A 24,162-nucleotide genomic window follows, 5' to 3' on the forward strand; every position below is an offset into this window, starting at 1 on the left:
ACTAACACTGAGCGTATCGGAAGGAAGCTTTTCTTACTATACATCTGTATGACGTAAATTAAAGAGACGTATCCTGCATGGTCCAGGCTTGTTATTACCGTATTTAAGATAGTACATCTGGTACAGTGTGTATGTGCATGCATCTATGCACACTTGAAGACGGAAAAGCACCCATCTATTGGTTTTACATTACTCTGTTACCACGCAATTAACTACAGTGTTAGTAGGTAATAACTGACGTATTTGGAAATGTTGATAGACAGATTAGTGGACTGCTGGTAAGGAAATATACAAACAGTAAGGTAGAATGATAGATAGATAAAAATGAAGTAGACGAATAGATCTTAAAAATAAACATAAGTATCACATGCACTCAGGAAATAACACATTTTTACACTTGTCATTAATTTAAAAAAACGTTTTAAACTCTAGTTATTTCAATCAGTAAGGAATAGTTTTATAGTGTATAGTGACTTCGTAAGCAAGTGAACAGTTTTACAGTGTACACTGATTTCGTAAACAAAAGAACGATCTACAAAATGATAGATAAAGAGACTGTCGGAAATAGAGTTCCTGTTTGTTCAGAGCAGCATCATAATTCAGGTTGTGTGTGTGGACTTGTGAGGGCCAGGTTCATAGTTCACCTTTACTTTGTTCCTGACTGTTATTTTAAGTTAAGGCATGTAGTCTTTTATTTTATTTCGTGTTTATCTTGTCCTTTTCAGGACCATTTCCGAAATTGTTATCCTGTTTGTTTGTTCTCGAATTTCGCGCAAAGCTACACGAGGGCTAGCTGCGTTAGTCGTCCCTAGTTTTGCAGTATATGTGTGTATTTCTTATAGAAAGCCACATCGGGCTATCTGCTGAGCCTACCAAGGGAAATCGAACCCCTGATTTTAGCGTTGCAAATCCGGAGACTTACCTCTGAACTAGCGGGGGGCTGCAGTGTAAGACTAGAAGGATGATAGCTAGTCATCACGACCCACAGCCAACTCTTGGGCTACTCTTTTACCAACGAATAGTGGGATTGATCGTAAACTTATAACGCCTCCACGGCGGAAAGGACAAGCATGTTTGATGTGACGGGGATTCGAACCCGCTATCCTTAGATTACAGATGTTATCCTATGGCCGGTGTATGTAAAACCCTGGAATAAGATCACTTTGATTTTGTTACTTGTTTTCGTATAATTTATTAATTAATTGTGTGTTTTTGAGTTTAAAGATAATCGTATAGTGTGGAGTAACAAGTAGATGTTGCTTAGTTTTTTTTGTTGCATGTGTGAAGCGTCTGTAGTTTTGGAACTTTATTTTAATGTTGTGTAAGTTTTAAGAATATATTTTTAGTTGCTTCAAAAATGGAATTTGGTTCGGCTTTAAGATAATTTGTTTGTGGAATTTCTAGGATTTGTTTGTTTTGTTGTTGTACATTTGAATGGTTTGGTTATTTCTGGATTTGCTTCGTTGGCAGTTGAATGGTTTGGTTATTTCTGGATTTGTTTTGTTGGCAGTTGAATGTTTTGCTTATTTCTGGATTTGCTTTGTTGGCATTTGAACGGTTTGATTATTTCTGGATTTGGTTTGTTGACAGTTGAATGGTTTGCTTATTTCTGGATTTGCTTTGTTGACAGTTGAATGGTTTGGTTATTTCTGGATTTGGTTTGTTGACAGTTGAATGGTTTGCTTATTTCTGGATTTGGTTTGTTGACAGTTGAATGGTTTGCTTATTTCTGGATTTGCTTTGTTGGCATTTGAACGGTTTGGTTATTTCTGGATTTGGTTTGTTGACAGTTGAATGGTTTGCTTATTTCTGGATTTGCTTTGCTGGAAAAGAACGGTTTGGTTATTTCTGGATTTGCTTTGTTGGTATTTGAACGGTTTGGTTATTTCTGGATTTGGTTTGTTAACAGTTGAATGGTTTGGTTATTTTTGGATTTATTTTGTTGGAATTAGCGTTTCCTGATTTAGTGGTTGTGATCCTGCTAATAAGTGTAGGTTGTAGTAGGTGCTAGTGTATTATGTGTTACTGGTGTAGGTAGTAGTGATGCTTGTCTGTTAGTTTGTTTTGACTTATTGTATTTTGATGTCCTTGTATTTAGGACATCTTCTATAATTAACTGTATATTGGTTTGGCAGTTACAGGATAGGTTATAACATAACTGGCGGACCGCCTCATAATTACCATATTGAGTATCCACCAAGTTTTTTCAATATCAGGCTGGTTGGAATATTACAGATTTACTGTGTAGTTCATGAATGTTTGTTTTTGTAAGGCTTTTACCTCAAATTCCATTCTTTAAATATTCGATTATTTCAAGTTAATGTGTACCATTTGTTTCATACTTGGTGTTTTTTATGCCGTTAAGTTTTGGTTACTTAAAAGTGTTTTTGTTTGTTTTGTTTAAAAAAAATTCGTTATTTGAATCTAATGCATACGGTTCTATTACAACGAGGATTTTTTCCAGATCGCTTTCGTTATTTATAGATGTTTTTCCATGTATTCGTTATCTGAAGTTAATGTGTGCTAGTTTTTTACAATTTGATGGTTTCTGTGACGCCATTTTTTAGTTACTTATAGGTGTGTTTGTTAGTTATAGATATTCGTTATTTGGAGTTAATGTATATACCCCTCCTTTACAACTTAATGTTTTGTAACTCTCTAGGTTTTGATTACTTCTGAGTGTTTTTGTTTGTTTGTTTTACATATTCGTTATTTGAAGTTAATGTGTATAACGTTCCCTTACCACTCGATGTTTTCTATGCCGCTAGGTTTTGGTTACTTATAGATGTTTTTGTTTGTTTGTTTTTAGAGAGAAATCAAACAGAACTTATGAAATATCAAGAATATCTTAATCTCAAAAATAAGAAAAATGTGATAAAAAGCTTTCTAAGATAGTTTATTGATTAGAGTTGTAAATTATCATTTGAAGGTTAGCACAAAGCTACATAAGCGTTGTAAGTCCTCATGTATGCCACTGTGCCACAAGGAGGCAAATTGTTTGTTTTTGAATTTCGCGCAAAGCTACACGAGGGCTATCTGCGCAAGCCGTCCCTAATTTAGCAGTGTAAGACTAGAGGGAAGACAGCTAGTCATCACCACCCACCGCCAACTCTTGGGCTACTCTTTTACCAACGAATAGTGGGACTGACCATAACATTATAACGCCCCACGGCGAGTGTGTTTGGTGCGACGGGATTCGATCCCCGGACTACGAATCAAACGCCTTAACCCACCTGACCATGCCGGGCCCAGGAGGCAAATATGTATATATATAATTTTGAATTAGGTTTGTTTTATCAAGTGTTAGTTTTGTCCTTGATAAAAACACATTAGTTTTGTCGAAAGTGGTTGGGATTTTATGTAGTTAATGTTCGTGACGTTTTAATGCGTATATTTAACTTACGATTTTACCCTTTCAGCTACTTCTTAAAACTTTGATTTACCATATTTTGTGTTTGTATTTCCGATGTCAAAAGTTCCGAAGGAAACTGAATAGATCATCCGAGTGTAAAAAATAGGAAAGTGCATATTTTAAACCCATTGCTAATTATGCAAGAAATGATTGAGATGAACAAACTGGTGTCCATTAGAACGTTAAGTATCACGCATGTCATAAAGACCTAGCCGTAAAAATGAAAGATGGTTTACCGCCCATATAATGTACGTGTCTAAATCCCTAGCGGCTGAAAATAGCATTAAAGTAATATTTCTGTGTAGTAACAGGGAAACCGCTTCGGTTTGGCTTGTATTTTAGGTAAAATGGACGGTAATCCTCACGAGACAAAGAACAGCCTGACTCAACCTGTTTAGTCATGCATTACATGTGTAATATGTTGGAGCTACCGTGCACACGTGTCAATTAACCTTACGCTGTGTATATGTATACGAATACATGTATTGAAGCAGATTTTCACAATTGACAATTTTCAGAGCACTATGTATTTCCAGACGATTTATTTATACTTTAAACAGTGGCTGTTTCCAAATATGAGATGCACTTCTTTTCTACTAGTTAACGTATGTGTTTTTTTATTTTAGGTGCCAAAATATGTCGTGCATGTTTTGGTTTTGTTTATTCGGAATTTTCTTGCAAAGATACAAATACACAAGAGGTTCTGGCACCTAAACAGTCTTAAGTTTGAACTGCTATAGAAGAAGTTAGGTGGCTAGTTTAAAACACCCACCGTCAACTCTTGGGTTGCTCGATTAATGGTGAGATCTGATTTTCACTTTTATGTGACCTGAAAGAGCGAAGCACGTTTTTGCAGCAACTGGACATAAACTGTAAAATCTTGGATTAATTAAATAACCACCATGATTGGATCACCTCTTTTCGAGATCCAGTGGAACAGCATTAACTTTTGAATATTGTGCACATAGTTCTGTTATACGTTGGCTGTTTGTTTCCTGTTTAGCGTAAAATTATACAATGCTTTGTTCGTGCTCTTACCACTGCGGGTATCGAAACACAATTTTTAGCGTTATAAGTCTGCAAACTTATAGTCGATTCACTATGGGCACTCTAATGGATTTTTGACGATAAAGATATATGAAAATAACGAATTGTTTTTTATTCTATGCACAGATAATTACGAATAAAATAATTACTAATTTTATATGTGTGTGTTTTATTTTAGCAAAGCCAAATCGAGCTATCTACTGAGTCCACCGAGGGGAATCGAAGCCCTGATTTTAGCCTTGTAAATCCAGCAAGGGACATTACTAATTTTAAGTTACTGTGTGTTATTAATAAATTGTGTGTTGTAGCTTTGATCCAGGAAATCTGGTAGATCGTAGTTAATGGTTTTGTTTTGAGTCTGTTTACTTACTGATTGTTAAGTATTTTACTACAAACTACAGTTTTTATAGTAAAAAAAACGTCGTACGCATTTTAAAAGCAGTCTTTCTTACTGTAAAACTGTAGTTTGTTGTAAAATAATTCTTAAGGATTGGTTGTAACAAAATTTGGAAGCCATTTTAATTTAAGTCTTGAATAAATTGTTTGTTGTGTCTTTTTGCCAATTTCTACCTATTGTTTGTTGTCTTTTGTTAAATATTACAGATTTGTTTGAAATTAATCATAAAGCTACACAAAGGACTATCTGTGCTCTCCCCACCACGGGTATTGAAAGTGTGTTTCGAGCGTTGTAAGCCCGCAGACATACTGTTGTGTCACTGGGGCAAAGCTACTCAAAAGCTGTCTGCGCTGGCTGTCCCTCAATTTTAAACGATGGGCTAGAGGAAACACAGTTAAACATCATCTACCGCCGACATCGCTGTGCCACTGGTGGGGACTACAATTGTGGAGATAGTTTATTTACGTACATATGGATTCAGCTTTGCATTCTTATTTTAGCAAAAATAGTACAGGTACGAGAGCCAAAGGTGTTTGTGTTTTCATACAGCAAGGCCACATCGGGCTATCTGCTGAGCTCACCGAGGGGAATCGAACTCCTGATTTTAGCGTTGCATATCCGTAAATTTACCGCTGTACTGGCGGGGGGCAGAGCCAAAGGCGTATAAAAATTAAGTCACACATACCTGAGTGCTTTAAATTAAGAAACAACACATGTGTACACACCTTTTATACGCTTCTAATTATGAATAAACTCTAACAATTGATACGCTTCTAATTCATTAATTCACCTTTACCCATTGATACACCTCTGACCATTGACATACTATAATTATTAATACACCTCTGACCATTGACATACTATAATTATTAATACACCTCTAATCATTGATATACTATAATTATTAATACACCTCTAATCATTGATATACTATAATTATTAATACACCTCTGACCATTGATATACTATAATTATTAATACACCTCTGACCATTGATATACTATAATTATTAATACACCTCTGACCATTGACATACTATAATTATTAATACACCTCTAATCATTGATATACTATAATTATTAATACACCTCTAATCATTGATATACTATAATTATTAATACACCTCTAATCATTGATATACTATAATTATTAATACACCTCTAATCATTGATATACTATAATTATTAATACACCTCTAATCATTGATATACTATAATTATTAATACACCTCTAATCATTGATATAGTATAATTATTAATACACCGCTAATCATTGATATACTATAATTATTAATACACCTCTAATCATTGATATACTATAATTATTAATACACCTCTAATCATTGATATACTATAATTATTAATACACCTCTAATCATTGATATACTATAATTTTTGATACACCTCTGACCATTGATATACTATAATTATTAATACACCTCTAATCATTGATATACTATAATTATTAATACACCTCTAATCATTGATATACTATAATTATTAATACACCTCTGACCATTGATATACTATAATTATTAATACACCTCTGACCATTGACATACTATAATTATTAATACACCTCTAATCATTGATATACTATAATTATTAATACACCTCTAATCATTGATATACTATAATTATTAATACACCTCTAATCATTGATATACTATAATTATTAATACACCTCTAATCATTGATATACTATAATTATTAATACACCTCTGACCATTGATATACTATAATTATTAATACACCTCTGACCATTGATATACTATAATTATTAATACACCTCTGACCATTGATATACTATAATTATTAATACACCTCTGACCATTGATATACTATAATTATTAATACACCTCTAATCATTGATATACTATAATTAATAATACACCTCTAATCATTGATATACTATAATTATTAATACACCTCTAATCATTGATATACTACGATTATTAATACACCTCTAATCATTGATATACTATAATTATTAATACACCTCTAATCATTGATATACTATAATTATTAATACACCTCTAATCATTGATATACTATAATTATTAATACACCTCTAATCATTGATATACTACGATTATTAATACACCTCTAATCATTGATATACTATAATTATTAATACACCTCTAATCATTGATATACTATAATTATTAATACACCTCTAATCATTGATATAGTATAATTATTAATACACCGCTAATCATTGATATACTATAATTATTAATACACCTCTAATCATTGATATACTATAATTATTAATACACCTCTAATCATTGATATACTATAATTATTAATACACCTCTAATCATTGATATACTATAATTTTTGATACACCTCTGACCATTGATATACTATAATTATTAATACACCTCTAATCATTGATATACTATAATTATTAATACATCTCTAAATAACAAACAAGCCAAACAGCTATCGACGTTTCACAATAAAAGCATTATCTAATACAAATGTAAAGTGCTGAGGGACATTAAACGTTCCTAAAGATAACCGTCGTAACAATATTGTCCCGATTTACATAACAGAACAATAGTTTCGTTGTATATTAAAAAACAAAACACACCCTCAAATATATTTCAACCTTTTTCTATTGTTTTCGTTCCGAACTGAAATGTAATGAACGCCATATTTTACTGCTTCAACTGTCTAGTTGCAATCTATACCTCGTATTAAACTTTAAAAGCAATTTCGTTATTATAATTTATTAGTCACTGTTCAGGATTGTTTTTAATACCACTTTTCAGTCAGATACGTTTTCATGACAGACATTAAAGATTATCGTTATGGAGAATTTCTAGATTTTTTATAACCAGATTACCACTCTGTTTCCTTCCTCCAAGCTTTAGAGACGATGCTTCCTCTAATTACGAAAGCGTGAGTCTACTTACGTAGTCAGCCACCAGGAAGAAGTTAAACCATTGCGGAGACGCCAAGAGACTGCTTCAGAATGTCTCGCAAAGCTACGCAAGGGCTATCTACCCACAGCCATCCACAGTTTCAATTGATGGACTAAAGAGAAGGCAGCTCTTCAAAACTACATCTCTAACTCTTGCCTGGTGGAATAGTCAGATGTTACTAATTATTGTTATTGCGCATCCATAATTGCAAGTATGAATGCATTTTGTGCGGTAACAGTCTACGAACCAATAATCCTCCAATTCATAGTTCAGACACGCTAAAAGTTGGGTCAGGCACAGCCCAGTACAAAAATAAATGTAAAATTATAAAAAAAATGATTTTTAACCTAGAATATCAATAAAATATACCTGAATTTAAAACAAACGAATTTATTATTGCTAACAGTAAGCCTGCGCGTGAACCGTGATAGAAATACGTATAATGTCTGTAGCTGAATGTCTCGATGACGTCAGGTTGAATTAAATAATTAACTATTCATATTTTCTATTCAGGGCCTTCAAACTTCGCATGAAGACAGACGTATCCATTTTCACCCAGGACGTCCTAATCGAGTCGTCTACTCGAGGGGTCATTTCTTTTGACACGAGCAGGGTTCTTATAGGTCACTTGGAAGGTAAGTATTGCTAAAGATCTCACATCTTTCTATAAAGCCACCCAAGTCAGTTTTGATATTTAAACGGTACACGCGGCATGTTTGTATAAGTTAAGGTTTCCTTTTGTTTATAAATTTGCGTTTCCAACCAGTCAAAATGCTAATAAAGTCAACAAGTGGCTAACATTATAAATATGTGCACATTTTAGATTATATAAGTAAAACGAGAATTACTGTTGTGATAACATGAAACGTGAGATAGGCAAGATCTGTTACAAATGCCGTTAGAGGGCGATTTCTTTTTTTTTTTTAATTTCGCGCAAAGCTACACGAGGGCTATCTGTGCTAGCCTAATTTAGTAGTGTAAGACTAGAGGGAAGGCAGCTAATCATCACCACCTACCGCTAACTGTTGAGCTACTCTTTTACCAACGAATAGTAGGATTAACCGTCACATTATAATGCGCCCACGGCTGAAAGGGCGAGCATGTTTGGTATGACGGGATTCGAACCCTCAATCATCAGATTACTGGTCAAACACTCTAACCACGTGGCTACGCCGGATCCCTACGCTATGAGAATAACTAGGTGTGTGTATGTATATTTTTATCAAACTTTATTTACTTTTTTTATTGAAGAATAAAACAAGTATATGGTGGTACAGTTGAAAAGCTTCTACCATAGAACGTATTATAATAAAATAATTATAATAAATCAATAAATGAACGGTAGCTGTTATATCTTCAAACGAACTGACGTATCTTTATTTATAGATTCACTCAGCTTAAGACATTAGAAACGATTAATGCAATTCATTGTTTCCATTTTAGGACAAAAAGTTGCTGCCAAACTTTATCCTAGCATATGGCAAAAATATGAAATCCATGTGATACTGTCCCCCAATGGCATGTTTGCAGACTCACAGTGCTACAAACAAGATTTCGATACCCGTTGTGAGCAGAACACTGATAACCCATTGTGTAGCTTTGTGCTTAATTCCAAACAAACAATACATGTAATGTCTATAGGAGGCTTCATTGATGTTTCCCTGGAGAGTAAGAAGAACAACTTTTTCATTATGATAAGTAGTTGCCCAAACATTTACTGCACCACCTCCTGTCTGTTCCCTGTGGGAAAGACAATATTCCCTCGTCTATTCTCCAGGCAAACTACGAACGCAAATCCCACCATCAACTTCAACAAGCCGGAAACAGAACTCATCTGAACTGCTGACTTGTTGCCAGTGTCCTTACTGTAAGTTGGCGTACTGTTTTGCCCATGTAACGCAGTGATAGCTGTAAATTCTGGTTAATATAGATTTGCAGATGGCCCTTCTTGCAAAATAACCCAATTTGGTAAGTCATCTATACACTTTTCTTCGGGGTACACTGGAATGAATATGTTCATGCCATTCGTGTCTTAATGTGTTGCAAGACTTTTATCAACCTTAACATGTTAATCTGATCGAAACACTGTCATCTCAGGCAGCAGTTTATCAGTAGTCTTTCTTGAACAGTATTTCTTGTATTCTAATGAGGTTTGAGGGTTCTGGTTAGAGTATTCTGAGGGGCACCCTTCTGTTCTGGCAGTGTATCGCGTCATACATTTTTGGACAGACAAACAAGTTGACAACCCATAAGTTCTGATACGTGACGAGGCATGACTTTACACCAAGTACAGATAAATTGTCTGAACAAGCTTTTGGTCTGTTTTGAAAAATGTTATACTAAAAATACACTCTTTTAAGCAAGTCAGATGTTTATGCGTTTTTGACAAACAAATGCTCAAAACAACTTATTCAGACTAGCTGAATAACTCGTAAATGTTTGTCTGATCATACGCTACCTTTTCTGTTACTTTGTTTGTTTTTTATTTAGCGCAAAGCTACATCAGGATTATCTGCGCTAACCCTCCCTAATCTAGCAATGTAATACTAGAGAGAAGGCAGTTAGTCATCACCACCCACCGCCAACTCTTGGGCTACTCTTTTACCAACGAATAGTGGGATTGACCGTCACATTATAACACCCCCACAGCTGAAAGAGCGAGCATGTTTGGTATGACGGGAATTTGAAACCGCGATCCTCAAATTACGAGTCGAGCACCCTAACCACGTGGCCATGCTAGGCCACCTCTCTTAATACTCGGACATTTACTGAACAACTACTCCATGCATGTAAGCAATAACAACAATACAGAACAGTATATAACCATTTTGGTCAAGAGCGTATGTACGTATATACATACACATGAGTGAAATTGTTCAACTTTGAAAAGCTATCAGTCCCCTGGTAGTTCAGCGAATAATCTACGGGCTTATAACATTAAAAGTTGGATTTCGATATCAGCGATGGTACAGTGTACGGGTAGCTAATTCTACAACTTTGTACCTAAAAATAAATAAACAAAAACAATCGGTAAGATTAAAAAAAAAAAGATCAAAGTGTGAATCCTGAAAAGATGAGAGAAACATGAGTAAGAAATTCGTGTGAACAACAATAAAGTGCTTATGCGATGAAAAAAATAAGTGAATTAAAAACATGTGTGAAAATTACTTTTATTTTAAACTTTTCACTCCAAGTTGCACGGTGGGCTATCTGCGCATGTCCGTTTCTACTTTTGAACTAAAAGAAGGAAAACACTTACTGAATAGCAGCCATCAGACTGTGTTTTTTCCGACTGATTAATAAAGGGATTCGACAGTCACTCTTATGGCATAATACGCTTTGTTTGGGGTGTGAGGTACAGGACTGGATACTCGAATTCTCTGATTCAAGGTGTTGATACACCCAACCCTGAAGTGATAAGGATAGTAAGATAATATTTCTAGAAATATAAACACAAACTAAATTAGTCGTCAGGTGAAGTGAAATGTATGAAGTTAATTAAGTCAGTGTAGGTTTAACATCAGTCATATGTTTTAAAGTAATAACTTGAACATAAACTACATCTCAAAATTTTAAAATTATAGTTTCTTCATAAACAACATTTGCAGTTTGCTTTCCATCTACCAACAAATATAGATTTTGAGGTGACCCCACACTACGTCCAACTGACCATAAGTAAAGCATGGGTGTTTGTGAAACAGTCCAGGATACTCTTAATGACAAGAAACCCATTTGAAGTAAAAATGTGGCTCACAACAGCTGGTATGGGTGTTAACACCTTTACTAATGAAACGACGTTTCAAACTCAGGTCATCTTCAGGTTTTTCTCTGTTTTATCAGTAAAGGTGTTAATACCCATACCAGCTGTCTTGAGATATAGTTTTAATCCAGTATTCTTCATACTTTACTCTTGAATCCATTTGTAATATTCAACATTATGTAAATTTTACATAAAAATATGGAAGGAGAATGAATCATAAAGTTTTACATTTTTACATAAAAATACGGAAGTAGAATGAACCCTTAAGTTTTACATAAAAATAGGGAGAAGAAAGAACCCTTGAATTTTACATAAAAATACGGAAGTAGAATGAACCCTTAAGTTTTACATAAAAATAGGGAGAAGAAAGAACCCTTGAATTTTACATAAAAATACGGGAGAACAATGAACCCTTGAATTTTACATAGAAATACGAGAGAAGAGATGCGGGAACAAAGAAGTCGACGTTGTTATAAAAACTACCATTGAGTAAACGAAATACTTAATAAGAGAAGAAGACGTATTGGTCTTTTTCCAACCAACGTTGTTGAGAGTTATAGAAAATATTGGTAAGACAAGGGAAAGTGTTTTGTTTTAAACTGAGATAATATATACTCTTCAAAACAAGAAAACGCAAAAGGGATATTTTTGTTATTTTAAAGAGAAATATATGTAATAACGTTACAAGCTCAGAGTATGTGATGTTACACGTGTTAAGGCACTGATTGTCAGACCAAAATGACAATAAAAGTTGTGCACTTTGAAAACGGAGGAAAACATCGGATTTTTCGCCAAAACGCATGCGTGTCCAATAAATTTGTTTGAGAGATCTGCATGTTCTGCAAGTGCAACATGTGCAAAATCCCTATAAAAGTGACGGGTTCTCGGTTTCCATAGCTCAGTGTTAAACCACCGACACGCAATACAGTTACGCCAAGACTGACTGAAGCACAACACAACAACGCCATTGGTCGCGTGGAAGTAGGCGAATCTAGATCAAATGTTACCAGAGCTGTGAATGTCCACCCAAGCACCATCACAAAGCTATGGAATCGTCACCAACAATATGGATCAACTCGTGACCGTCCACCATCTGGCAGACCTCGTGTAACCACGCCCACACAAGATCGCTACATCCGGTTACGTCACCTTCGGGACAGGACCATCACTGCGACGTCTACTGCCTCAACCATACCAGGGCTGCGTAGGATTTTCGATCAGACCGTACGCAACCGTCTACGAGATGCAGGAATCCGACCTCGACGTCCAGTCAGAGGCGTCATCCTCACCCAGTAACATCGTCAAGCAAGGCTGCAGTGGACTCGAGCACATGGGGTATGGTCTCATCGACGATGGAGGCATGTTTGGTTCAGCGATGAATCACGTTTTATGCTTCGTAGGCAGGATGGAAGGACCCGTGTTTACCGTCGCCGAGGTGAACGTTTTGCAGCAAACTGTGTGTAGGATGTTGACAGATATGGTGGTGGCAGTGTCATCATGTGGGCTGCCATCGCCTACAATGCCAGAACAGACCTTTTGCACATTCGAGGGAATCTTACGGCTCAACGATACGTCGACGAGATTCTTAGGCCCCATGTGCAACCCATCATGGTGAACGTCAACGACGTTTTTCAACATGACAACGCCCGTCCTCACACAGCCCGACTCACCACTGTTTTCTTGAGACACCACAACATCAACGTTCTTCCCTGGCCCTCCAGATCACCAGATTTAAACCCCATCGAACATATTTGGGACGAGTTGGACTGACGTCTGCGACGGCGACAACCTCAACCGCAGACTCTATCTCAGCTTGCAGCACCTTTGCAGGCTGAGTGGACAGCCATTCTACAGGATGCATTTTGTCATCTCATCGCTTCCATGGGCAGGAGATGCCAAGCAGTTATTGATGCTCACGGGGGGCATACTCGTTATTGACGTTGAGTGACGTTAAACTTCAACTAGTGAGCGTGGACTTCGCCTTTGCAGACTTTGGATGTTCAGCAGTGAATGTGCATAGTTTCACACATGTCATACAGAACTACCCGGAATAAACTTGTTGACAATTTGTCTCATATTTTGCATTTTGCGTTTCTTTTTTTGAATAGTATATATTAGAAACATCAAAACGTTCTAGCTAGCTATAAAAGAAAGATTTGTTTGTTTTTTGAATTTCGCACAAAGCTACTCGAGGGCTATCTGCGCTATCCGTCCCTAATTTAGCAGTGTAAGACTAGAGGAAGGCAGCTAGTCATCACCGCCCGCTTGGGCTACTATTTTACTAATAGTGGGATTGATCGTCACATTATAACGCCCCCACGGCTGAAAGGGCGAGCATGTTTAGCGCGACGGGGATTCGAACTCGCAACCCTCGGATTACGAGTCGCACGCCTTAACACGTTTGGCCATGCCGAGCTACGAAAGAAAGAAAAAACAAATTAACGAGCCCTGGAAACCGTTTAATATTATTAAGGGTCAAGTACGCTAGAATCCAGAGTTTGATCCTTATAATTGACACGCAATTCTTTTTCTTTTTTTGGGAAAATTATTCCTGAAATTTCCATCAATTCCACACAAATACGGTGGAAATGTCTTAGCTGAATATATGTAATTTAACTCCACATGCCCAGGTAAACTCAACATTCTAGTCCTTTAAAAGATGTTAAATAAAGTTGTTGTTTTTTTTCCTGGTACAGATGACAAAGAATCTACGGCAGAAGGCGTTCTCACCCAGGACGGAGTTTTTGACGGTGTAATCTATTCTCGAAGTGGAGACGAGTATCACGTCGAACCAGCCTCTCGTCATTTTGTGTCACCTACGGCCTTTCATTCCATTATGTACAGACTGTCTGACGTCCACTTTCCTGTACAAAACACGTGTCTTTCTCAGCAGCTTCATGACAAGTTAAAAGGTTCCTCTTCGCTACCAGCGCATTCTCTTTCACCGAAGAAGTTCTCATTGTTTTCGGAGAAACTGCAGCCGAATGTTCGTAGATTGAAACCAGACAAAAAGTGTTGCGGTAACATGTATTCCTTTCACGCTTCGCATAGTAAAATTCGAACACGTTTCAGATTTTCAACTACAAACCATACTTACATTCATTTAGCAAAATACGACCATCTTTCTCGTTCTCGTGATATTGCTGAAATAGACACACATACCGATAGAAACCAAAGAAAGGCCTTACATAATACACCTTCTTCAAACTCTAAATATGTTCGTCTCCGTCGAGAGGTCGTCGACGATAACGCCATCTACTGGAGAGACATCGATGCACTGCACTACAAAGACAAGATTTTACAGACCCAGTTTGAGCCCCACGGACTTCAGTCGGGTCAACGGGTCCAAACAACAGCAACAGATCCTGGTCAACCGGTGACCCTTGATTTAAAAAAGTCCACGTGCATGTTGTATCTTCAAGCCGACCACCTGTTCTATCAGAAGATGGGCAGTGAAGAAGCATGTATCGAGGCTATGACGAGGCACGTTCAGCGTGTCAACGGAATTTTCCGAAATACAGGTAAAGTCAAACCATTTTAGAACCTATAAAGATGCATCAGCCTCCTATGTAGTTAAATCACAATAAAAGAAACCTGTTAATATGAGGCCCGGCATGGCCACAGGTGGTTACTTTTAGCCGTGAGGGCTTTATATTGTGACATTCAATCACACTATTCGTTGGTAAAAGGGTAGCCCAAGAGCTGGCGGTGGGTGATGATGACTAGCTGCCTTCCTTCTAGTCTTACACTGCAAAATTAGAAACGGCTAGCGCAAATAGGCCTAGAGCAGCTTTGCATGAAATTCAAAACAAACCAAACCAATGATACGAACTCTTCATCTTCAGGTTTTATATAATAATTCAGCAGAGCGTGTGTGTATGTGTGTTTTCTGATAGCAAAGCCACATCGGGCTATATGCTGAGTCCACCGAAATCCAGTAGAGAAGTATCCATGTTAAGACGTTCGACTCGTAATCCAAGCGAGGGTCGCGGGTTCGAATCTCGGTCGCACCACAACATGCTCGCCCTTTCAGCCGTGGGGGCGTTATAATGTACGGTCAATCCCACTATTCGTTGGTAAAAGAGTAGCCCAAGAGATAGCGGTAGGAAGTGATGACTAGCTGCCTTCCCTCTAGCCTTACACTGCAAAATTAGGGACGGCTAGCTCTCGAGTAGCTTTGCGCGAAATTAAAAAACAAACAAACAAGTGTCTATGTTAGTTTTTTAAACGAATCGTATAGGTATGGCAATGATTTCTGGTGGCGAAATAAAAAGTAGGGGTAGAAAAGAAATGGAAGACGTGCAAGTGAAAAATCAGTAGAAAAAATAAATAAATTAAAATATGATACAAATTCAGTTAATTAGCAAAAATAGAATTTCAAAACGAACAATAAGCGAGATAAGAATGTAAATAAAAATTAGAAAGTCCCACTTCGTTCTCCTCAGAAAGGGTGTGTGTTTCTTTCTTATAGCGAAGTCACAGTGGGCTATCCTCTGAGTCCACAGAAGGGAATCGAACCCCTGATTTTGTTTGTTTGTTTGTTTTGGAATTTCGCACAAAGCTACTCGAGGGCTATCTGTGCTAGCCGTCCCTAATTTAACAGTGAAAGACTAGAGGAAAGGCAGCTAGTCATCACCACCCACCGCCAACTCTTGGGCTACTCTTTTACCAACGAATAGTGTGATTTACCGTCACATTATAACGCCCCCACGGCTGGGAAGGCGAGCATGTTTGGTGCGACGGGGATGCGAACCCGCGACCCTCAGATTACGAGTCGCACACCTTAACATGCTTGGCCATGCCGGGCTGTAAACCCTTATTTTAGCGTTGTAGACCCGTGGACGTACCACTGTATCAGCGGGCGACCCTCAGAAAGGGATTTATCTATTCTGATAACGGGGGGGGGTATTATTTCTATTGACGTGTTACCCTCCCCTCTCCCGTTTTATCTTCTCACATCTTTATATATATCTAGTGTGAAAGAGTTCTAACAAACTACGTTTTTAGGATGATTGTGACTTTATGATTTCGGTTCAAAATTGACAGGCCACTCTGTTATCATGTATATACAGATATTGCATTATTGTTTTTGAAGACATTTTTTTTTCCATCCTGGTGGAAATGTGTCATTATGGGGTTGACATTATTGGCAAGTAGATTCAGCAACTTTCTGGTGTTATTCGTTCTTTTTGTTACGAGAACATTTCTGTCAACGTTAAACTATCTGTCCAATTTTGCAGTGTTGTAATAGAACTGGCACTGAGATTGTTTGTACGTATTTACTTCCTATCAGCACAGAAATAAGTAAAACAGAACTCAACATATTACGTCACACCTTTCTCTATCCACAGTTTGCTATCTAAGTACCACTAAAGCTGTATTTTCTTGCTCGCAGTTAAGATGAAGGTTTTTTTGGACTGATTTTTAACGGTTATGTAACGAGGTCTGAATGGTACAGTTGGAGATAGTCTAGTTATGTTTTTGAATATCGCGCAAAGCTACACGAGGGCTATCTGCGCAAGCCGTCCGTAATTTAGCAGTGTAAGACTAGAGGGAAGGCAGCTAGTCATCACCATCCATCATCAACTCTTGGGCTGCTCTACCAACGAATAGCGGGATTGACCGTTTCTTATATCGCCCTCATGGCTGAAAGGGACAGCATGATTGATGGGACGGGGATTCGAACCCGCGGCCCTCAGATTACGAGTCGAGCACCCTAACCGCCTGGCCATGCCGGGCCGTACAGATTAATTGCGGTGTATCCAATCTGTACAATTTCATGACTCATTTTGTTTTGCATGTGCTAATAAATTAAGTGGGGAGTTCACACTGAAGTGACTAATCAGTATAATTCAAGCATGATCTATGTATAGATCAGACACTGGTTCATCACTTATGTATAGATCAGACACTAGTTTCACTATTTTACGAAAACTGACAAGTTACAGAAAATATGAGTGCAATACGTGTTTCTTTTTAGGTTAATTGAATTGAATGTGTTTCATCTTTTATACACACCTGCTTATATAAAACTGTTTTGTTTTTTCTTATATTGATATAATTCTTTTGGTAAAATTATAAAAAAAATTAGTTTCAGCTCTAAAACACGAATGCAAGCTACGCCACGCGAGCTACACCGTATCAAAACGTATTTGTTCATAGCGAGTTGCCCCCCCCCAGTGGCTCAGCGGCATGTCTGCGGACTTACACGCTAAAATCCGGGTTTCGATACCCGTGGTGGGCAGAGCACAGATAGCCCATTGTGTAGCTTTGTGCTTAATTCAAAACAACAACAACAACAATCATGGCTAGTTATGGTTGATTATTAAAATTTAAGTATTAAGTATTTCAGTATTATTGATAACGTAATGATTCCTATTGGGATGAAAGAAACAAAACTATCTAGAAATGTCTTTTGTGTTTGTTTAGTAAGACACCCAGTCAGAAAAATAACTGTAAACAATAGAGTGGAATATAAAAACCAGAAAAGAACCAGTGTTTTATTAATTTAGTTCAATCGTAAAAAGAAAAAAAAAAGAGTCTAAAAGACTAGGTGGCCGAGACAATTGTTTATTTATTTTAGTGCACAACAGGTTAGGTGCACTCTGTTCACCAATGTAAATTGAGCCCAGGAACAACCAATGTCATCACTGTCAATGACATCTTCTTAGGTTAAAGGTACACCATAATATAAAATATGTCTAAAATAGTACCTCGGGTCAGTATCGTACTGAGTGAAAGAAACACTTGTGACATAAGTGTCACAAGGTTCACGCAGTAAACAGTAAGAAGGAACACTGTGGCCAGAGTGGAACGTTGCTAAAACAACTTTCTATATATGATTCTTATGCAAACCAGAAGGCTAATAAGCAATAGCTGGCTTTGTCTGGGAAAAATCTGTTTTGATGTTGGCCATCCAAATCACTTGCCAAGTGACGTGGAGCTGTACGGGCTTGAAACTCAAATATGGGATAAGATAGGGTTTTTTTTGTTTTTTTTTTAATTTCGCGCAAAGCTACACGAGGTGTATCTGCACTAGCTGTCTCTAATTTAATAGTGTAAGACTAGAGGGAAGACAACTAGTAATCACCGCCCACCGACAACTTTTGGGCTACTCTTTTACCAACTAATAGTGAGATTGATCGTAATATTACAACGCTCCCCACGGCTGAAAGAGCGAGCGTGGTTGGTGTGGTGGGAATTTGAACCCGCGACCCTCAGATTACAAGTCGAGCGCCCTAACTACCTAGCCATACCAGGTAGTGGAATAAGCAATGCTGTTATACGGCCAGAACAGGTTGGTTTTGTTGTGGTGTCACATATCTCTTTATCTCGGATTCCAACATGGTCAAGAGTAAAAAAAATTGAACAGAACTGATGAAAACTGGAATGACCATTTAATCACACCATTGCAGATAAAATGTTTTGCACACCAGTTTGGACAAGACACAATAAACACAATAGTTATGGGAAGAATATTTATATAAACCACTCGTTATTACACAGCAGTATTAACTTTACTGAATATTTAAATAAATTCAGCTCCATACTTGTAGTAACTCCCAACGACCCACGCAGGTGGCGTTGGTCTCGAGTTACATATAAGTTTGTTTTAAATATTGGACGTTAAAACGATTAACATTAGAAGGCATATAATAACGTACTCATTTTATACTATGTTAGGACAGCTAAAAATAGATGACGTACGGACTTTCTTTGAAGCGAATTTTAATTATTTATACTTTAACACAGTAGAATAATCGAAACCGAGTACATTGAAGACAAGTGTTGGATTACTGATTGGGACTAAAGACAATTTAATTTAAACAGAGATAGAATATCCATTTTCTGTAAAATTAAATTTAAATTAGGCAGTTGCACAAGCCTTTGTTCCAACTTACACTTCATAAAAATGTTGTTCTAGTTTTAATAACTAATTTTCCATAATTCAGCTACGCAGGTTTCAAATATAGTATTGATTTTTTTCCGTCACGTAAGGAGTCTTACAAACCGGGAAGAAAAAAGACAACTCATGTTTAGATCACACTATTATTTGTTTTACCACAATGAACGTTTTTTATTGTTATATTTGGATTCTAGAACGATCGATAAGACTCTCACGTCGCTACTGGGGCCCGACATGGCCAAGCGTGTTAAGGCGTTTGACTCGTAATCCGAGGGTCGCAGGTTCGAATCCAGGTCGCACCAAACATGCTTGCCCTTTCAGCCGTGGGGGCGTTATAATGTGACGGTCAATCCCACTATTTGTTGATACAAGAGTAGCTCAAGAGTGGGTGGTGCTGACTAGCTGCTTTCCCTCCAGTTTTACACTGCTAAATTAGGGACGGCTAGCGCAGATAGCCCTCGAGTAGCTTTGCGCAAAATTTAAAAAACAACAACAAAAAAACGTCGCTACTGGTCTAAAGAAATCTAGAGCCAGTGGTTGTCACCATTTTAAGCACAAGAAAATGTGATCCGATTTCAAAATGATTCACTTATGTAAACGTACGTATGACGTTTTGTGAAAAAAAAAAAAACCTCTGTAAGCGATGAGGAATAATGGATATCATTTTCGGATTCAGCGTACAGGAATTAGTGTAGAACGTATAAAAAAATATAAAAATCCAACAAAATAGAATAATCGCAGGCCTATGTTATTAAGTGCAAATATAAACTGTGCTCAGTTTCCAGCCAATTGAGAAGTCGATACTTCTAAGTGGATGTGCACGTGACTTTTTAGCGTATTATATTAGTGACAATAATTAAGCAAGTAAACAATAAACTTTATCAGCATTTATTAATTTACATTTTTCCAAACCGAAGCGAACATATTTTTGTTCCTATTAAAAATGGTAATAAAACAGTTTGTGAGTCTATAGTAGAAAAGCGCCACGCATAAAATATAGACAAAAACAATTACACGGTGCTGTATGTTTAAAATAGCAATTGGTATAAAAATGGCGTCTAAAGTTGGGTAATTTTGTTTTTAGAACTATAACAAGTGGTTGTGTTTTAGGCTATCGACATGTGTACGAAATCGGTTACTAGCGTTACAATTGACCTTGATATATTGAGAAACACGCCTAATAAAAATAGTTTAATAGCACCCATCGTTTATTATTAGAAACACATAACAGAAAAAACAACAAAATTCGATCTCGCGTTTCTGCAAGTAACCGTTTTTAGATTAAGGTCAAAAGTTCCCAAACATTGTTTTCTTCTTCTTGAAAACTAATTGCTGTCGAACATTTCAGTTGGAGGTTTTAAACAGACTTCTAGAAAAAGTTCGATGGAAGCCATGAGTAATAGGTTCCAACGATATTGATGAATCGATGCATTTTTGTTCGTAGTTTCGTAACGAACTTGATTAAAATAGGAGGTTATTCCATTTCGTTTTTGTCTTGTTTTTTATATACAACTAAAGGCAAAATAAATCGTGAAACATCTGAAGTTTATTATTGGTGAACTAAAACGTAATGACGTCTCATTACGAAGTGAATAACATATTGATGTTCGTCTTTACTGCGCAAAACTTGATTGTGGAACAAATACAAGTACAAAAGCAAAAACAAATACAAATACAAGTACGTATGTTTATCGTGAGTTGCGAAAACTTTGTAAGAAGAATCCGGACATCATTTGATAGAGGTTATATTAAAATACGGGCACATGTATCATCAACTACGAAACGATGGAACATAAAAGTACATAATCATAAATCATAAAACTATTAAAATAAGAATAACTATATCATTGGTTGCAAGAATGCAAAATACAATTTTGGTGTATAAATATATATATTTTCAGTTGTAAAACTGTGTAATATAAATAGTTAAGCCTGACATGGCCTAGCGCGTTAAGGCGTGCAATTCGTAATCTGAGGGTCGCGGGTTCGCGCCCGAGTCGCGCCAAACATGCTCGCCCTACCAGCCCTGGGGGCGTTATAATGTGACGGTCAATCCCACTTTGCGTTGGTAAAAGAGTAGCCCAAGAGTTGGCGGTGGGTGGTGATGACTAGCTGCCTTCCCTCTAGTCTTACACTGCTAAATTAGGGACGGCTAGCACAGATAGCCCTCGAGTAGCTTTGTGCGAAATTCCAAAAAACAAACAAACAAAACAATCGCGCCCGAGTCGCGCCAAACATGCTCGCCCTCCCAGCCGTGGGGGCGTTATAATGTGACGGTCAATCCCACTTTTCGTTGGTAAAAGAGTAGCCCAAGAGTTGGCGGTGGGTGGTGATGACTAGCTGCCTTTCCTCTAGTCTTACACTGCTAAATTAGGGACGGCTAGCACAGATAGCCCTCGAGTAGCTTTGTGCGAAATTCCAAAAAAACAAACAAACAAAAACAATCGCGCCCGAGTCGCGCCAAACATGCTCGCCCTCCCAGCCGTGGGGGCGTTATAATGTGACGGTCAATCCCACTTTTCGTTGGTAAAAGAGTAGCCCAAGAGTTGGCGGTGGGTGGTGATGGCTAGCTGCCTTCCCTCTAGTCTTACACTGCTAAATTAGGGACGGCTAGCACAGATAGCCCTCGAGTAGCTTTGTGCGAAATTCCAAAACAAACAAACAAACAATAAATAGTTAAACATATAATCAATTTCAAAAGTGTATAAGGAAAATATACTGGATCACTGTTGTGGAAACATCTAGTTGTCATAACTTGCATGTTTCCAAACGTATAAGCTACGTTGTTCTTGTACGACGGTTTTGTTACGTATATAAAACTACACACATTGGAGCGTTAGAAACGAAAACTTATATGATAGAGAAAATTGAAATCGCCCGTTTCTTTAAATCAAAGATTGGTTGCGACAAGGTGGAACTTGCATGAAAATATTAAACTTGTCAAAAGCACCTTTCACGAATCGTTGAACGTGTCTCACAGCTTTTACCTCGAACATTTATATAGAAATTATTTCAGTACAAAATCTATGGGGACGAGAATAAACACGAGACTATGAAATGTTTGATGTGTTTCTTTAGGTGCTTCTAGTTATTTGTTCACGGCACGAGATATAAACTTTCAGTTTTGTTATTGTTGTTATCGTGTGCAAAGAATGATAAAAAACAACCATGAGTTGAACTGAAGCTTTGGAATATCGGATAACGTATCTGTCAGATCTAGCAACTTCGGCACATTTTAATGGCCTTAATGCTCAATAAAGGAAACTACAACGATTTAAGACATACGTTGAAAATAAATAAAAATACAGTAACTGACAGGTTAATTCATTGTTTTTAATTCTAGGTTTTAAATAAAAGTAGAAAGCACCTACTCTTTAAGACTTGTTTTCCCCATTCGCTTGTTTTAAAAAAAAAAATTCAAATGTTATAACATTTTTCTTCGGTTCGATGAATATCTTTAAAGATATATTAATATAATAATTTTACGTTAAGATATTAAGTAGGTTGAAGCGTTAGGCATGCAAATATCTGGTAACACACTGACTTCATAAGTTATGTATAAATCAGACACTGGTTTCACTACTTATGTATGGATAAGACACTAGTTTCACCACTTATGTGTAGGTAAGACGCTGGTTTCGTATCAAATTCGTCTGTGTCAGTAACCAGACTATATGCTTTTGAATACTTGATTTAATCATACAAGCTAGAAACACCACATCACACAAGTTTTTAATCGTACATGTTAGGTATACCACACCACACAAGTTTTTAATCGTACATGTTAGATATACCACACCACACAAGTTTTTAATCGTACATGTTAGATATACCACACCACTCAAGTTTTTAATCGTACATGTTAGATATACCACACCACTCAAGTTTTTAATCGTACATGTTAGATATGCCACACCACTCAAGTTTTTAATCGTACAAGCTAGATATACCACACCAATCAAGTTTTTAATCGTACAAGCTAGATATACCACACCAATCAAGTTTTAATCGTACAAGTTAGATATACCACACCAATCAAGTTTTAATCGTACAAGCTAGATATACCACACCAATCAAGTTTTTAATCGTACAAGTTAGATATACCACACCAATCAAGTTTTTAATCGTACAAGCTAGATATACCACACCAATCAAGTTTTTAATCGTACAAGCTAGATATACCACACCAATCAAGTTTTTAATCGTACAAGCTAGATATACCACACCAATCAAGTTTTTAATCGTACAAGCTAGATATACCACACCAATCAAGTTTTAATCGTACAAGCTAGATATACCACACCAATCAAGTTTTAATCGTACAAGCTAGATATACCACACCAATCAAGTTTTTAATCGTACAAGCTAGATATACCACACCAATCAAGTTTTTAATCGTACAAGCTAGATATACCACACCAATCAAGTTTTTAATCGTACGTGTAGATGTACATCACACAAGTTTTAATGGCACATGTTACATATACCACATCACACAAGTTTTAATGGCACATGTTACATATACCACATCACTCAAGTTTTTAATCGTATAATTATTACTAAAATGATTAGCTCTGCGTAGTAGGTCAAGCACACTGCTGTCGAGGATATATTTATTTTTGGGAACTTGAACTTGCATTGCAGATACATTTTGTTTGTAACTACATACAAAGCTACACGATGGACTACTTGTGCTGCGACCACCACGGGT

The 24,162-nt window shown here is 36.9% G+C and overlaps 1 protein-coding gene across 1 annotated transcript in view; it reads left to right on the forward strand.

The window, feature by feature from the left end:
* LOC143231877 (disintegrin and metalloproteinase domain-containing protein 10-like) overlaps window positions 1-24,162 on the forward strand; it is a 155,313-nt gene that overhangs the window by 100,666 nt on the left and 30,485 nt on the right. Inside the window, exons 3-4 of the mRNA XM_076466649.1 lie at window positions 8,299-8,420; window positions 14,242-15,066. Coding sequence (XP_076322764.1) covers window positions 8,299-8,420; window positions 14,242-15,066 — 947 coding nt within the window. The remainder of the gene's footprint in view (window positions 1-8,298; window positions 8,421-14,241; window positions 15,067-24,162) is intronic.

Source organism: Tachypleus tridentatus, chromosome 11, assembly GCF_004210375.1.
Source record: "Tachypleus tridentatus isolate NWPU-2018 chromosome 11, ASM421037v1, whole genome shotgun sequence".
NCBI classification, from domain to species: domain Eukaryota; kingdom Metazoa; phylum Arthropoda; class Merostomata; order Xiphosura; family Limulidae; genus Tachypleus; species Tachypleus tridentatus.